This window comes from Stegastes partitus, unplaced genomic scaffold (genome assembly GCF_000690725.1).
Source record: "Stegastes partitus isolate 25-593 unplaced genomic scaffold, Stegastes_partitus-1.0.2 Scaffold1067, whole genome shotgun sequence".
NCBI lineage: Eukaryota > Metazoa > Chordata > Actinopteri > Pomacentridae > Stegastes > Stegastes partitus.
Window position 1 is genome coordinate 191,184 of NW_007578798.1, and position 16,653 is coordinate 207,836.

The window sequence follows — 16,653 nt, forward strand, 5'->3', positions numbered from 1 at the left end:
ACACAATAGTAGACAGTTTTGGCATTGACCACTTTAAACAGTTTTTTAAAGCTGTTTAAAAATACGCAACTTGTGTATTTGAAGTGTCTTTGCAGAAATTAGCTGCAGCGATTTAACAAAGCAGCTCCAGTAATTTGGCATTAAATATATATATTTTTTAAAATGTGTATGCAAGTAACTTTGTGCTTTTTGCCCTGATGTATGTTGTCTTGACATCAGTGACTTGAATCTATACAACGGAGGTGCAAAATTAGCACAACCAGTAGAGACACATATGGGAAATACAGCAGGCTGAAAAAAACCCCCAGAAATGTAACTTGCCAAATAGTTGACCTTTTTTTGTACACATTGTTTGCCTCCTTGATTTCATTTCAATCAATTTCATTAATGAGTCACAGTGAAATTAAAACGTCTTGAAGGGTTTTTAGCTAAAATATTCGATGTCATGTTTGTTTGATGGCACATTTTAGACCTAAAACAGTTATTAATGCTACAAAAGTCAGCTAAAGTGAAATAACATTATTTTATGTTGATGAAAAAGCTTGTGGGATCCAGTCTTGTTGAAAACAAGTGTGTGATGGGATTTGATTAGAGATAATAAATTAAGTAAATATAACATTTCATTTCTTGCACTGTCAAGCTGAAACAATAAATTCAAATAAAATGAATGAATGAAAGCACTGAGAGTGATTTCTGAGACAGTTTCTGCATACAAAGAGCAGCCATTTTTTAATATTGCTAAAGCTGGAGGGAAGCTGACAGAAGGAAAAGTAATAAAGAGCTTTTTTTTTTACAGAGAAATAAAACACACGGCTTCTTCCAAAAGTGCAACACACACGTGTGATCAGCGTGGACACACTGACATGTAAACAACACGAGTCCGTCTGAGGAGGGTTAACATGTGTTTGTGCTTTTTAAAGTTTTAAGCTCACTTACAATCAGATCATTTACAAAACTGTCAAGTAAAACGTAGGAAAGGCATTTCAGATGCACAACAACAGCTCGGGCAGTTTTCCTGTTAGTTAAAGGAACAGTCCAACATTTAGCTTGTTGTGATGACAAGATGAATATCAGTGCAGAGAAAAGTCCACGGAGTCTTCTGTGTATTTCCACGTTTGCATTTCTTACTAATATGTCTATTGTGTCAGGAAAATGTGGAAGTCTAACATAAACACAGGAACGGTTGTCAGTGCTAGCTGCATGCAGAGCTTCATCTGAGAGTATAATGTTGTAGCTCCATTTAGACTAGACTTCTGTCTGTAAGGATCATTCAGGAGGAGATTGTACCATCATCTACTCTTGTCAGTGGTTTTTATCCTGACCTTTAGGCCTGCATGTCAGGGGAGCTGCACCCTGTAATCTCATTAACCCTCTTTGGTTTGAAAGGCATGTTATCTTCTAAAGTATTACCTAAATGACACCACTTATCTCTCAGAAAGCGTAAAATCAGAGAGACTTGTCACATTTCTGACTTTCCAATGGTCCTTGAACAAATCTTCTGTTTGGGGAAATCTAAGCTGAAAATTGTCCGATTTCATTTTGTCATTTTGGGCTTCAGGAAACAATGATTTTTCGCCATTTGCTTAAATTTTACAGACAAATGTGTTGATCCAGAAAAGACACAATGGATGATGGAGTATATTGACCAGATGTCAAGTTTAAAATTAGATAAATTACAGAAACCACAAGAAATATTTTAAACAGCCATTAAATGTCTTCTGTCACCCTTTAACTTTTAAGTTCATGTGATGGAGCGAGGCTAACAGTTTCCCTCTGCTTCCAGTCTTTGTGCTGAGCTCTACCGTTGTAGTGGACACACAGAGATGAAACTGTCGACGGCTGACAGCGTTACCGACATGCTGGACTGTTCCTTTAAATCATATATGTACATTTCTCGCAGCTGCATGCTTCCCTGGAGCTGCGTGTTGATGCAAACAGATAATTAGTCCAGTATCCATGAAAACTTTACTTTTTAAAGTTTCCAGCTGTGTAAACGTGAGTGTCTGCTGTTTCCCCTGCAGGCCTTCGGGTCATCAGAGTGCGTTCACGCGGAGGCTGCTAGAACATTTGTAGGCGTTCGTCTAATGACAGCAGGAAGCCGAGTCGCCTCCGAGCTGAAAACATCCCGTAGATTACAGCCAGGACCGCCGAGGAGGGAATCATGACGCTGTTAGTCTCATCAGATAAAGAAATACTTCACTGCTTTTTATCTGCACGACTTTAATGAATGAATTAATAAACAAGGGGAGAAAGCTCCTGAAGCAATCACAGGATGTGATCACAGATATTTAAAAGGTGCTTCCAGGTTCAGAATGGGTTTTTGCAGGGCGACATTAATCTTGATTGGTCTGCTTAAAATAGAGGCAACGAATATGCGTTACCTGATTTGACAGAAATCGCTGCATTTCCTATTATTTCTGATCATTTAACAAACAAAGATGCCTGTGATGTGTGCAAATGAAAGCTCAACTAACAAAACTGGCTAAAAAAAATAAAAAATGATTCCCAATTCTTATCATTTTTGGTGTTGCTGATTTTCCTGTTGGGGGCCATAAAATTCTTTTGCACAGAAAAAGCTCTGGCTCTCCTCTTCCATTATGGGTCAGAGAACAAACCAGACACATGGGCTGTAATCATAGTAATTGATTATGTTTAGCCAAAAAATCTGTTGCAATAAACCCCAGCTGCACTTGATCTAATTTTTGGTCCAACATTCAGAGCAAAATCAGTGAAGTATTCCTTTATTAAAAGGTCAGAGTGAGTGTTAATGGTGGCAGCAGTTAGCTGAGTGTCTAAATGTTTTTATGAACATTTTTGCATGACAAACACATTCCAGTTCAGGCCAGGAGCCTCCTGAGGCCCTGCTATAAATATTCCAGTCGTTCTTTTGTTCGTCTGGGCTCCAGTGTTCACACAGACGGTGGACAGGCACCAAAGAAGAAGAAGTGCTGCTTCCTCTGGCGTTTCCTCTTCGGCGAGTCCTCTTCAGCCGCCGTCGCTCTACATGATGCTGCACTTTCCCTTCAGCTTGTCGGCTCGTTTCTGTTTCCCTGAACGCTTCCCGTCGATGCTCAGACTCATGTCCCTCTTCTTCTCCAGGGCCAGCAGCTCCTGGAACAGCTCCTTCACGTTGGAGTTCGTCTTGGCCGACGTCTCCATGAAGGCACACTTCCAGGAGGTGGCCTGGGCCTCGCCCTCCTTCGTCTCCACCTCGCGCTGGGCCATCTCGTCGCTCTTGTTGCCCACGAGCATGATGGGAATGGACTCCACGGTGCCTTTGATGGCCAGAACCTGCAGGGACAGAAGGTCACGCCAGTCAGGACTGTGAGTCACGTAAAATCAACAACATGTCATGATAAGGCTGATGATCCTGTCCATCATTTAAAACTCCTCTAGTCCTGCAGGTGTGCTCTGTGGAGCCCCCAGTGGCAGAAAGAAATACTGATGTGAAAATCAGATAAACTTGGGTCTTAACACTGAACAACCTCCCCTGTAAATATCTCAGAACCATAATTAATGGCTTAAACAGATCGAGATAGTCAGACCATTAATCCTCTGATCCCCAAAACCCAACATGATGAAAACATGACGCAGCATTAATACGATGCTGAATCAGCCTTTAAACTGTCAGCTGGTCGCGGTAAAAGTCAACATGCTCTGACCTGTTGGTAGATGGGTTTGAGCTCCTCCAGAGACTGGCGGCTGGTGATGGAGTAGACCAGGATGAAGGCGTGGCCTTTGGAGATGGAGAGGCGCTGCATGGCGGGGAACTGGTGGCTTCCTGTTGTGTCTGTGATCTGCAGCGTGCAGACGCTCTTATCACAGCTGATCACCTGCAGGGACGACAGGCGCTGATCCATGACTGTCAGGCATTAACCGGGTCTGAACAGCAGGCTGAGGTTCAGGAGCCACATAAAGACTTGGAAGGTTTTAACACGTCAGATATATTTATACATTACGGACGTCTGAATGTTTATTGTCACTGCTGTGGACAGAAACATTAAAAACATTAATAAATTATTTCTTTTTTTGATTCACCAAACGTTTGTGTGTCTCTGTGGATGTTTTGTTTAGCTTTCAGCAATTTTTGTGCCTCTTTGTGGTCGTTTGTTTGTGTCTTTGTGGCTGTTTTGTATTTCTTTGAGGTCATTTAGCATGTTTCTGTGGTTGTGTTGTATGTCTTTTCAGTTGTTTTTGTCTCTTTGTGGTGATTTTGTTTCTCTTTGGTGTCATTTTTGTCTCTTTGTGCTTGTTTAGTGTCCCTCTGTGGTCATTTTGTGTCTCTTTATGATTGTTCTATGGTTGCTTTGTATCACGTCTTTGTCATTTTGTGTCTCCTGGTCTGGTTTTGTGTCTTTGTCTCCTGACTAAACTCTGTGACTTTCAAACAACAGACTTTGGCACTAACAGAATCAGGTTGAGGAGTCTATCTGTGCACTGCAGGACTGATCAGTAATCCCTAAATGACTTTCGGTCATGTTAGCTAATTATATTATTGAGAATTATTATTGTATAGAGGGCTGCAGGGTGGCACAGTTGGTAGCACTGTTGCCTCGCCGGTTCGCGTCCTGGTGGGAGCACCAGAATCTTTCTGTGTGGAGTTTGCATGTTCTCCCCGTGCAGCGTGGGTTCTCTCCGGGTTCTCCGGCTTCCTCCCACAAGGTCCAAAAACATGTTGAGGGTAATTGGTGATTCTAAATTGTCTGTAGGTGTGAATGTGAGTGTGCTTGGTTGTCTGTCTCTAACTGTAGCCCTGTGATAGACAAGTCGGCTGGGTTAGGCTCCAGCCCCCCCCCCGCGACCCCAGTTGGTGTATAGATAATGGATGGATGATTGTTGCACAGAGCTGTTAAGTAGAAGAGAAATGTAGGAAAAATGTATATGCAGTGTGTAACAGCGAACACAGTCTGATCAGCTGTATGGATTCTCTGGCGTCCCACCTGTCTGTAGGTGTCCTCCACTGTGGGGATGTAGGTGTCTCTGAAGGTGCCTTTCACAAACCGAAGCACCAGCGAGCTCTTCCCCACGCCGCCGGCACCGAACACCACCACCCGGTAGTCGTTACTCTGCTCTGGCATTCTGGGAGCTGGAGTCTATCTGCTGCTGGGGATCAGTGACCTGTAGGCTGAGGAGGACAGACTGGATCATTGACTGAGGTGTGCTCCACAAAGAACTTTTTCATTCAGAAGAGGTCGGTAAGATGCATTATTTTTACATGTTCACATGCCACTTAGAGCATATTAAATCTGATTATTTTATCAGATTTATGATTTTGATTTGATCGATTTGACTGATTTTACCAATACTGATAAGAAATGATTGTAAGATTTTGCATCTTTATCCATTTATCATTTTTTTAAATTTATTTATCTCCATATGAAACTCAACCTAAACGTTACATGACATTTCTCTTGAAACATGAAGTAACTCTACACCAGTGATGAGATTTTGAGGATTAACTAATGGATGAATAATTGGATTGTAGAAAATTCTGAAAAATGATATAAGAAAACATGAGGTCATTGTTTTATTTATTGCTTAAACTAAATTGGATGTTGAGGGTTGGTTTTGCTGGTTTAATAATTTTTTTTTAACTCTTTCACAAACTCTACAATACATTGTAGGCCAGTTCATTAAGCCTTAATTATCACCACATGTGTGAACGGCTGAACCTCGGAGCATCTGTGGTTAGTTCACTGTCTGTAATAACAGACATTGAGTGTGTGCAGCTGCAGCTCAGTGACATTTAAATCTGCATGTGCTGACAGCCTCGTCCTCTCTGAGTGTTTTCACAGACAACGTGATGAAATGAAATTAATTTTAAAAAACTGAAGCGCAGGCCTCAGGGAGTTTCCCAGCATGCCACGCTGCACCTGTACATGCAGTACAGGTAGGAACAGTGTGTGAGCGGCTGGTGTTTCTCTGTCAGAGCAGACTGACGTCATCACCTCCTTATCTTCACCGCAAGACTCAGACCGCTGACCAATCAGCAGCTCGTTAATCAATCTGCACGCACAAGCACACACCTGCCTCCTGACAGCATCCATTGTGTTTCTGGATGTAGTCATGGCAGCATCTCAATGTATCGTGTGTGTGTGTGTGTGTGTGTGTGTGTGTGTGTGTGTGTGTGAGTGAGTGAGTTGCCCGGTCGCCGTAGTGACAGGGCTCGGAGGAGCAACAGACGACAGAGATTTACACTTTGAGAGGAGCACAAACATGTCATCATTAGCAGCAGCAGTAGGGCTGTTGTCATGGTTACCTGCCTGCCCACATCATATGATGTCACTTCCTGTGCGGAGGCAGGCAGCAGGGAAAACACCAGCGACTGAAGCAGCATCAGCAGCAGACACACGTCTGAAGATATTTGACCTGATACATGACATAACACAGGATCCTTATTGTCATTGGTGCTGATTAGAGCAGAGGCCTGATTGAGGATTAGCAAAGACTCGTTTTAACAGGAGATGGTTCAAATAAAGCTTATTTCAGTCTGCTGTGTTTCAAAAAAATGTCCGCTGTGTCTCTACTTGTCATGCTAACTTTGCATTTCCTCTGTTGTACAGATTTAGGGAGACAAGGACACCAACAATGTAAATGGAAAAAATCTGATTTAGAACTTTTTTGTTTTCAATCTGACTAGAAGGAGACACATGTATTAACCAGTTAGCTGACTGCATTATGGATCTACATCTAGGACACTTGCTGTCTGACCTAATCACTAACATATTCATCAGCTGGTTTGTTTCCATGTCTTTCTTTGACTTTGTGGAAACCTATCAGCTAAATATAATGAGGACAGCCACAAGTAATTTCTGTTTGATGGTCGCTTGTTCAACATGAGCAGAAAACTGTCCAAAGTGACTTAAAATCAGACAAAAAAGCGTGAGCTCCCTGCAGCTTTCCAAAAAAACTGATTTTACAACAGTCATCTCAAACATGTTTTCAGCCTGACGCCTGCATTATGGATCTTCATCCTGGATATTCACTGTCTGACCTGATCAGTGACATATTCATCTTTCCCTGAAGTTTGTTTTTTACGTGAAGCTTTTCTGAGAATCTTCCTAGATTTGTTTCAGAAGCTCCACTATATATTTCTAGTTGCTGCAGCTACGTCATCTCCATCGCTACTGTTGCTCCCCTCGTCAGCTATGGCAAACCTTTCACTGCTGCATTGCTACCAGTGCTGAAATATCACCACCCACATCTGATTTAAAACTTGGTATACTGCAAAATACAGAAAGGCTTTCCTGGAGCTGAATCAGCATTGTGTGAACTTGTTTGGATTTAATGTAGCTGACGTTCATTTATGTGTAAAAGTCCGACACTGAAGCTTTAACAGAGAAACTTTACCCTGCAGGTTAATGAGTTCTTTGACTGAACTCTGCTAAAGATGAGTGAAGAGGCATCTTTCTACGACCGTCAGTGAGCTGTGGAGACTGTTCTCTAAGAATTGATCAGCTGATCAGCTCCAACTGATACTGTTGACACAGCTGATCAATACCCGGAGATCATTAAGCTCAGAGCTCAGAAACACAAGCTCTGTTTTCTGGATCAAAGAGATCATAGACTGGACAGGTCGCCAGTCTATCACAGGGCCACACTTAGAGACAGACAACCAAGCACACTCACATTCACACCTACGGACAATTTAGAATCACCAATTAACCTCAACATGTTTTTGGACTGTGTGGGAGGAAGCTGGAGAACCCGGAGAGAACCCACGCTGCATGGGGAGAACAAACTCCATGCAGAAAGATCCCAGGCACGGGAACCGGCAAGGCGACAGTGCTAACCACTGCTCCACCGTGCAGCCCCCACTGCAGCATTTAATTACTGAAAGTGGTATTTTGACCATAAACTCTTTCTATAATTTTATTACCTGTGATATTGATTGAACATTTTACATATATATATGTATTTTCATGACTTTTTTCTTTTTGACATTTTACTAATCCTTTGACATTTTGGGGATTTTTTTTACATTTTCTTTTGTTAAACAATGCATGTATTAACATTTTTAGACATTAAAATGTACTTACTTTAACCTTTTATTATCTTCTGCGGCTAATTATCTGGAATATTTTTGGAACATTTCATAAAATTTTCATGACATGTTTCATGACTACCCTGCTATAAACATGTACCATATTCCCTTCATTTCTTAATGACAGATTTTTACTGTAGTCTAAAGGATATTTAGCGACTTGCAAACTTTCTTGTATCCATCCCCTGACTTATGCATTTCAGTAACCTTTTCACTGTATTGTTTGGAGTCTGCTTTTGTCTTCATGGCGTAGTTATATCAGGAGTACTGATGCACTAGTCTGTGATAGACTGGTGACCCGTCCAGGTGTCTCCTGCCTTCACCCTAAGTCAGCTGGGATAGAATCCAGCCCCCCCACGACCCTAGTGAGGATTAAGCGGTGTATAGATAATGGATGGATGGATGATGACTGGACCTTCCAGATACAGACGTCTTTATACTTCATATACATTTTTTATTTTTAGTTAGTTGACATTACTTTTCAGAAGTCTTTTTTTGTAAATTGATTACAATTCCGTGTTAAAAAGCAACAAAAGGAGAAAGCTCCCAATGGGGTTGAATACTTATTATAGTCACTGTAAAATAACACTTAGCGAGAGACTGAAAGACTACAGAGGGCTCCAACAGCAGGCTAACATGCTAACATTAGCATGTTAATAGCCTATTAAAAGAAGAAGACAATTAACACTAGTTATATAATTTTCCTACTGTCTAAAATAGGAAGGTGTGAACTGAAACACACAGCAGGCAGCTCGCACACACACACACACACACACACACACAGTCTTGTTTCCATCACTTCACAGTGATTTACATCCATCACATGAATGCACATTCACTCAGTCTTCTACTCAGATGTGATGACATCTGACGTTGATTTTTGTCCCCTGAAAAGAAGCAACTCACCGAAATGTGAGCGTGGAAACAGACTCGTGTCCTCACAACATGAGTAATGACACGCACACACACACCCTGAGGCTGTACGGAGAAGCTGCTGCAGTTTGACGCCTCCACTTCAGTCCTCACAGTTTGAGCTGAACATCTCGTGTTTAAGATGCTGAAGTGCTGCAGCAACGAGTTGAACGTGTTTCAAAGATCCTGAAAGTGGGATTCATGTCTCCTGAATGTTGAACTGAATAATAAAACTCCTGAAATGTGACATTATCCTGCATGGAGGACTTCAACGTTTAACAGTTTAAAGTGCATTTTCCTGGTTATATTTAGGTGCTTTGACCTCCATCATGCAGGATTTTTACTTGTAATAGAGTACTTTTACAACATGGGAGTAGAATTTAGTATTTCCACCACAAATGAATCATAGATCAATACCAAATGGGACATGTACTTGAGCTACTTACGTTTTCATTATTACTACACATTTTACTCTATTTTACTCTCTTACACACTTCTACTTGTAAGTATTTGTAATATGAGGTATTTGTATTTTTCCTTAAGAGCTTGAATATTTCCTCCACTACCAACGTCTAACACGAGACACTTTCCTGTACTTTTACGTTTGATACTTTAAGTACGGCATTACAACTCATTCTTTTTTACTTGTAATCGAGTATTTTTACTGAGTGATGTTAGTACTTTTTATTATCTGAGTAATGAATCACTGAAAAAGTGACATTTTGTTTCACAACACCGACTACTTTTTACTTTTTGTTACTTGTTGACTGTTTGCTTTGCTGTAACTAATGCATTTTATGATTTGTTTTAACTGTAATCTCCTTTTACTGATGCAAAACATCTGCATGTGTTCCCCACATCTGTCTGTAAGATCTATATGATATATAGAATAATAATAACTGATAAGATGACTATAATTTCTAGTTACATAACAGTCTTATTAATCCTGTACTCCTACTGCAACTCTTTGCTGATGATGGTATTTCAGTGCTTTGACAGACTACTGTGGTCACGACACACACACACACACAGACACACAGACACACACACACACACACTCTGACCTGATGCTTTGTTCTCGGTTTCCACCAGCTGCAGCTCCACAGTCTCATTATCTCCTCACATCATGTTAATCAGTCTGACTGCACTCAAGAGTAAGGACGGCACGGGCACGCGCACAGCCGGCCACGCGCACCCATTCCCATTACACGCACACGCACACGCAATGTTGGAAATAGAACCACAGCAGCACCGGGACAGGACTGCAAAATCCCACCGATCGTGGAGCTCCGTCCCCGGACTGCTGTCCTCTCCTCCCCCCCGGCCCTCAGTGCGTGTCTGTCGGTGTGAGTGTCGGCGCTGCGGCCGGTGTGGGTGTGATGTCTGCGGACTCACCGTGTCTCCGCGGATCCTCCCGGGCTGCGTGCGTGTGCGTCTGCGGGGTTTGTCTACTCCGGAGCGGCTGTGAGCATCCTGAACCCTCCGCTGTCTGACTCACACCATCATCACCATCATCATCATCACCATCATCATCATCATCATCATAATCATCATCAGACCTGCCGCTGATCAGCTCACATCAGCCCTCCTCTTCTTCCTCCTCCTCCTCCTCCTCCCTCCATCACCTCCTTCCTCTGCTCCTCTACAAAAAAAAAAACAAGAAACAGCAAGCCCGCTCAAGTTCCATTTTCCTCGATTTTTCATAATAAAAGCCTAATCTCTTTCATCTAATTAAACTGAAATTCGTCTAAAACAGTATTTTTTTTAGCATAAAATTCACTCAGCTGCACAAAGCTCGTGTCTTTACAGATAAATAATACACATGAAGTAACATTTTGAAATAAGAATTATTAAATTTACCCTTGTGAGAGTCCATCTTTTGCACTCATGTATGTAAATTGTTATTGTGTCACGTGATGTTATGAATGTTCTGCTGAAATGAAAAAAAAGTCATATGAGAAATATTAAAATAACACACAAATACTGTGTGTACCTTTGTTTTGAAAGCTGTAGGCTGCTGCAAACCGGAAGTCTTATTTTCAGCATCCTCCCCCTCCAAAATAAAAATACATGTTCCCTCCATCAGCGTCACTCAGACACGTCATCAGCAGAAATAACAGAAGAGTGGAAAATATAAGATGACACCTCATATGGATCAGATCAGCTTATATTAGACTGTAGTGATGATGGTTGTCGACGTCTTCAGACGTAACCTGTGGACTGATTGATTGATTATTGATCGCATGACTCAGAAAAAGGTTTCCACTTATTTATTTAAGTGTACAGGAAAAGAGTAACTGTGCTGCTACAATGAAATAAATGAAACCGTAAAACATTTGCTTTTGTGTCTCTTTATGGTTTGAGTGTATTCTTGGTTGTTTTGTGTGTCATTTGGTGTCTATTTGTTGTTGTGTTTTTTTCTGTTTATGATCAATTTGTGTGTCTTTGTGTTTGATTTGAGTGTCTGTGTGTCTTTGTAGTTGTTTCGTGCCACTTCTCGTTGTGGTTGTGTTTTATTTATGGTCGTTTTGTGTCTCTGTGATCATTTTGTGTGTATTTTTTTAAATTTTGTGTCTCTTTGTGGCTGTTTCTGTTTCCTTGATGGTCACTTTGTGGCTCTTGTCATTTTGTCTTTTTGTGGTCATTTTGTGGCTTTATGGTGGTTGTATTGTCTGACTTTGTGATCGGTTGGTGTCGTTTTGTGTCTTGTGGGCATTTGTGATTGTTGTGTGCATGTGGATCTTTTTAACGTTGTTTTGGGGGTTTTGTGTCTATTTGTGGTCATTTAGTGTATTTGTGGTTTTCGTTCATGTCTCTGTGGTAATTTTGTGTGTCTTTGATTTGATTTGTGTCTTTTTGTGTCCATTTTGTGTCTCTTTGTGGTTTTGTGTCTATTTGTTGTCGTCTTTTTTTCTGTTTGTGATCATTTTTCGTATCTTTATGTTTGATTTGAGAGTCTGTGTGTCTTTGTAGTTGTTTTGTGCCACTTTTTCTTACAGTTTTGTGTGGCTAGTTTGTGTTATTTGTGGTTGTTTTGTGTCTCTGTGATCATTTTGTGTGTATTTTTTTATGATTTTGTGTCTCCTCATGGTTGTTTCTGTTTCTGTGATGGCCACTTGGTGCCTGTGGTCATTTTGTGGTCATTTTGTGCCTTTATGGTGGTTGTACTGTCTGATTTGGTGATCAGTGGGTGCCTTTGTGGGCGTTTATGATTGTTGTGTGCATGTGTGTCTTTTAAATGTTGTTCTGGGAGTTTTGTGTCTATTTGTTGTCGTCTTTTTTTCTGTTTGTGATCATTTTTCGTATCTTTGTGTTTGATTTGAGAGTCTGTGTGTCTTTGTAGTTGTTTCGTGCCACTTCTCCTTGCGGTTGTGTGCGGCCAATTTGTGCTATTTGTGGTCATTTTATGTCTCTGTGATCATTTTGTGTGTATTTTTTTTACGATTTTGTGTCTCTTTGTGGCCGTTTCTGTTTCCTTGATGGTCACTTTGTGCCTCATTTTGTCTTTTTGTGGTCATTTTGTGGCTTTATGGTGGTTGTATTGTCTGACTTTGTCATCGATTTGTGTCGTTTATGTGTCTTTGTATATCTGCGCTCATACGTGAGGGCTCAGGATTGGATTTCTGTGTTTTGTGCTTTGTTCTCAGCTGATGTTGTGCAAATTACCGTTGAAGCGTCACAGTTTGTAAGCGATCGATAACTGACTCATCAGTGCTTCATGTGCTGCATGTTTCTAATGAGTGGATGAAAAGTTGAATGGTGAAATCAAACAATCATTTGTCTCCCTCTGGTGGAAAAGACGGAGCTCTGCACAGGAAACACCAGGTCAGACTGGAAATCTGGTTTTGTTTCTGTATTTTCCATTGTTTTCCAGGAATATAGTCACTGTACTAAAATAAAAGTGTCACAGAAAATAAATATAAGCCATTATGAGTAAAAGTCTTCTTCAGTGAAGGTATGTTGGGAGGCACGAGCTCCCTGCTGGACCACATGTAGACCTTTAGTGTAGAGACTTGGTCATGAACGACTATTTTTATAGCTTTTTTCTTATTTAGTTCAGTGGCTACAAAGAAAGCTTTACTTTTTATAGTTAAATTTACTGATTAAAGCGAGCAGTCTGTTAAAAAAGACACTAAATCCACCTGAGTTTTTTCCTTAAGGAGGCCATCTTCTCCTGGAGGTTCAGGAAGGGGCAGGCCTCCAACGCAGCTCTTTAATAGGTTCCCTGAGTAGGTGTGATCTCAAATATGATTGGATTACAGATGTGTCCTGATTGGCCAGTTTTAACTGGAAGGCAAGCCCCGCCCTATATGAGAGAAGCAGGAAGTGTTTTGTTCAGAAGGCAAGAAATGCAGCTTTCTTAACTGTTGAATGTGAGTCGCGAAGGTTTTTCTTCTAAGTTTTAATTCCCTTGCTATTTTTTTTTTTTTAATTTCTTTTTCTTCCTTTTGGACATGTGCTCTTTGTTTAAAAAAGGCAAATAAACAGTTTCCGATTTTCAAGCACACCCTTCTTGCAACACCTGGTGTCAGAAGTGGGATTTAAACACATGCCTCCGTTGGACGGAATAATGTTCATCAGTCCTTCATCATTGGTGCTATCACGTTACATCTTAGCTGTTTAATCTGTTAAGAAAATATTTCTTCTGTCTGTTTAGACTGATGCATAAACATTTTAATTTCTTCAAAAATATCTGGTTCATAAAGGTCTTGACTTTCAGCTCTGACTGTAAAGACTCTCGGCCGTACCGCTGGTTGTTGCTCACCTTCAGCAGCCGCTGCTCCTTCAGCATTTTCATCCTCCATGTTTGCCAAGGGCTTTTTCCTTGTTAACCGACCTCTACGCAGGTTTATTAATCCCACTTCTGACACCAATTGTTGCAACACTGCTTACAGCCCTCCCTGCAACAAGGTACATGTAGTTACAGGATGTACTGAGGATGTTAAAGTGCTGGTTTGGTTGTCTAATTGATATATTATTGTATATGACAATATTAGTTTATTATTACTGGATCATCAGTGTGTTAGCAGCATGTCACTGTTGTAGCTGCTGCAGGTGGAGCTCGTTTGAAACACTCAATATCCAGTTCTTACACAAGGACAGCAGATAAATCTGAGTGCTTGTCACAAAACAATGCTCTGATCCACACATGTGTTGTGTTTTGTTGTTTTTTTTTGTCTGTGCTCACTTAATTTCTTCTCTTCTTTTCTGGGCTTCTTTGTGGTCATTATGTGTTTTTGTGGTAATTTTTGTGCCTCTTTGTGGTCGCTTGTTTGTGTGTCTTTGTGTCTTTTTAGCTATTTTCCACCAATGGGAAGCAGCTGCAGGAAGAAAAATGCCTCAAGTTCTGTAAAATTAGTTTGGATTTTTGTTTTAAATTATAATTAATGTGTTCCTGAGGAGCACCTGATAACAGCGATTTCGCAGTGATTACTACCGGTTCTTGGAAATGTTTAATTGCTGCTGTTCATTGATTTGATAATATTTAATAATCTAGCATGTATTAATTAGTTTACTGACTAAAGGCTAAATTTGTTCCTTTCCAACATGTACATATGAGTTATTTTTTGTATTTTGCGTATTGGTTCATGCTTGTGTTTGAGGGTACTGGGCAGCCTCAGTGAATCTCCATCTATGGGTAGACAGATAAACAAGATGCTCGTAAGGTTTGTTGTTGTTGTAGTTTTTAATCAGAGGGAGAGGGGCAGTAAAGGCTGTCATTGTTTATGGGCTGAAATACTAAAATGAACCAGTTGAAACTGACTTATTTTCCCTGCGTAACATTTGTTTTCACTGTGTCTACTTGGATTGATTCATTTTATTTTATGTTATTTCATCTTTAGTTGCAGGAGCCGGAAGGGTAATAACACACTGAGCTCTTTGATGGCAGCAACTGCGCATGCTCAGTAGGGTCCTTCCTGTGTGTAGTTTCTCATCAGGTTTCAACAACCAAACAGCTTTTAAGGTATGAAAGTCACTTTCTAGATGGAGTGTATATTCTTATCTAAAGTTTAAAAATTTCGAGTTTTCTTTTGCATAATTTTATCTCCAGGTTACTGGTTATAAATCAATGCTAATTGAGGCTAGGTGCTGCTAGCTAGCTAGCCGATGTTAGCATGTTGTCTGTTGGCGATTTAACTAAATTTAAACGTAAAATGACTTTTAAAAAGACGTGACAAAATAAACGTGCTTGCTCTAGAAACTTGTCATTCAGCCTTTTTATGTATAAAATAATGTGTGTTCAACTAACATTACATATCTATCTAGTACCATTTCACTAGTTTGGTTAAAGACCTCATCAGCTAATGAATGTATTTGAGTAAAATATAACTTAAACTCGGTTTAAACAATTAAAGCCAAATCCAGGTTTATTTGTACACATACCCTGTGAAAAGTGAAAAACAAAACAATAAAAAAACAGAAAAAATAGTATTCTAAAATATTATTCTGAATACAAGTACAGACAAGTTAAAGCCATAATTAATAGAATATAGAAAGATCTCACATTAATTAAAAGCAATCAAAATGTGTTACTATTTTGTAAAAACAGAAATAGAGTTTTTGCTGTGAATTCATAGGATGGTTCTATTTGAGATATACAGTTTAATCAAATAACCTTGACTAACATTATTGAATACTTCATGTCTTCACATTGAGCTCTTTTATTAGATACATTTATTTTTTTGTGGTAAATTGAGACGTTTTTTTTTTTTTTTGCATTAAATGTATTATTATAGTCTTGTCCTTATTTGTGGAAATACATTAATTGTGATATTAATTAGTGCACACATATATATTGAGCAAACGATGGCTGGAGAATTCCCAGTAGTCTGTGAGTTATGAAGGGAAATGTAAATGTTAATTTGCCCCCGGTCTCCCCCACATAAAGGACTTTGAGGATCCGGTACCCTCCTCCCTCCCTGCCTGTGAGGCTCCCCTCTCCTCCTCCTCCTCCTCCCTCCTCACCCCTCTCCTCCCTCTCAGTGATCTTCAGCTCTGCTCGGAGTCATGAGGTAAGCACCGACCGCTCCTTCTTTTCTCGCCTCCATCTCACCTTTAGTCCGCCGTTGTCCCGGTTGTCCATCCGTACCGACCCTCCTTGGTCCCCCTCAGCCCGGCTCGGTTCGGTTCGGCCCGGATCTGTCGCTTAACGCTGCGGATAAAAGCCGAGCAGAGGCTCGTTGACTGGCGCAGATCAGACGGGAGGAGGCTGATGTGTCCGCATTTTTCAGAGCTGCGGTGCAGATTTCAGGTCTGAATTTTAAACCTTTTTGTTGGTTTCTCAGAGCTGCGTTTATATTTTTAATCTCAGCCGTCATTCATGCGGGTTTTGTGGACTTATTTATTTATTTTAGAGATGAGGGTGGGGGTGCGCCCTGCATTTTCTCCTTCATGCAGGCAGAGGGATGGAGGATGGAGGAGCTGATGAATCATAGATGTCGTCAGAAAAGCAGCAGCAGCACCTAGAATCAGGTCAAATATTCCAAATGGAAACCAGGAGAAATGAAGATAAAAACCTGATTCTTAGTCTCATCCTGCTGATCAGCCCATCAGATGTGTCTTTTGTCTCATCCAGCCGTGTGCATGTTTGACATTTTACTGCTCAAAGTCACATTGAGCTCCTGATTCGTCTTCATTTATTGAATCCGGTATCAGGCCGTTCTTTCTCTGGCTGCCTGATCATTTCTCCTGCAGTC

The 16,653-nt window shown here is 40.6% G+C and overlaps 2 protein-coding genes across 2 annotated transcripts in view; one reads left to right on the forward strand and one right to left on the reverse strand.

Moving 5' to 3' along the window:
• Positions 1 to 690: 690 nt before the first annotated feature.
• Positions 691 to 10,563, reverse strand: LOC103367594 (GTP-binding protein Di-Ras1-like). Its single transcript, XM_008295674.1, has 4 exons — positions 10,352 to 10,563; positions 4,941 to 5,125; positions 3,663 to 3,833; positions 691 to 3,291 (listed from the first exon to the last, which is right to left on the reverse strand). The coding sequence occupies exons 2-4, from the start codon at positions 5,076 to 5,078 to the stop codon at positions 3,001 to 3,003; spliced, it is 600 nt and encodes a 199-aa protein (XP_008293896.1). The 5' UTR covers positions 5,079 to 5,125; positions 10,352 to 10,563; the 3' UTR covers positions 691 to 3,000.
• A 5,372-nt stretch (positions 10,564 to 15,935) lies between these two features.
• The window catches only part of apc2 (APC regulator of WNT signaling pathway 2), a 38,603-nt gene continuing 37,885 nt past the window's right edge, over positions 15,936 to 16,653 (forward strand). Inside the window, exon 1 of the mRNA XM_008295676.1 lies at positions 15,936 to 15,969. The gene's annotated coding sequence lies outside the window, so the exon portion shown is untranslated. The remainder of the gene's footprint in view (positions 15,970 to 16,653) is intronic.

Coding starts and splice junctions, on each gene's coding strand:
- LOC103367594 (XM_008295674.1), bottom strand. CDS start 5,078: ATGCCAGAGCAGAGTAACGACTACCGGGTGGTGGTGTTCGGTGCCGGC. Junction 3,834..4,940: donor TGGAGGACACCTACAGACAG/GTGGGACGCCAG, acceptor TCGTCCCTGCAG/GTGATCAGCTGTGATAAGAG. Junction 3,292..3,662: donor TCAAACCCATCTACCAACAG/GTCAGAGCATGT, acceptor CTGTCCCTGCAG/GTTCTGGCCATCAAAGGCAC.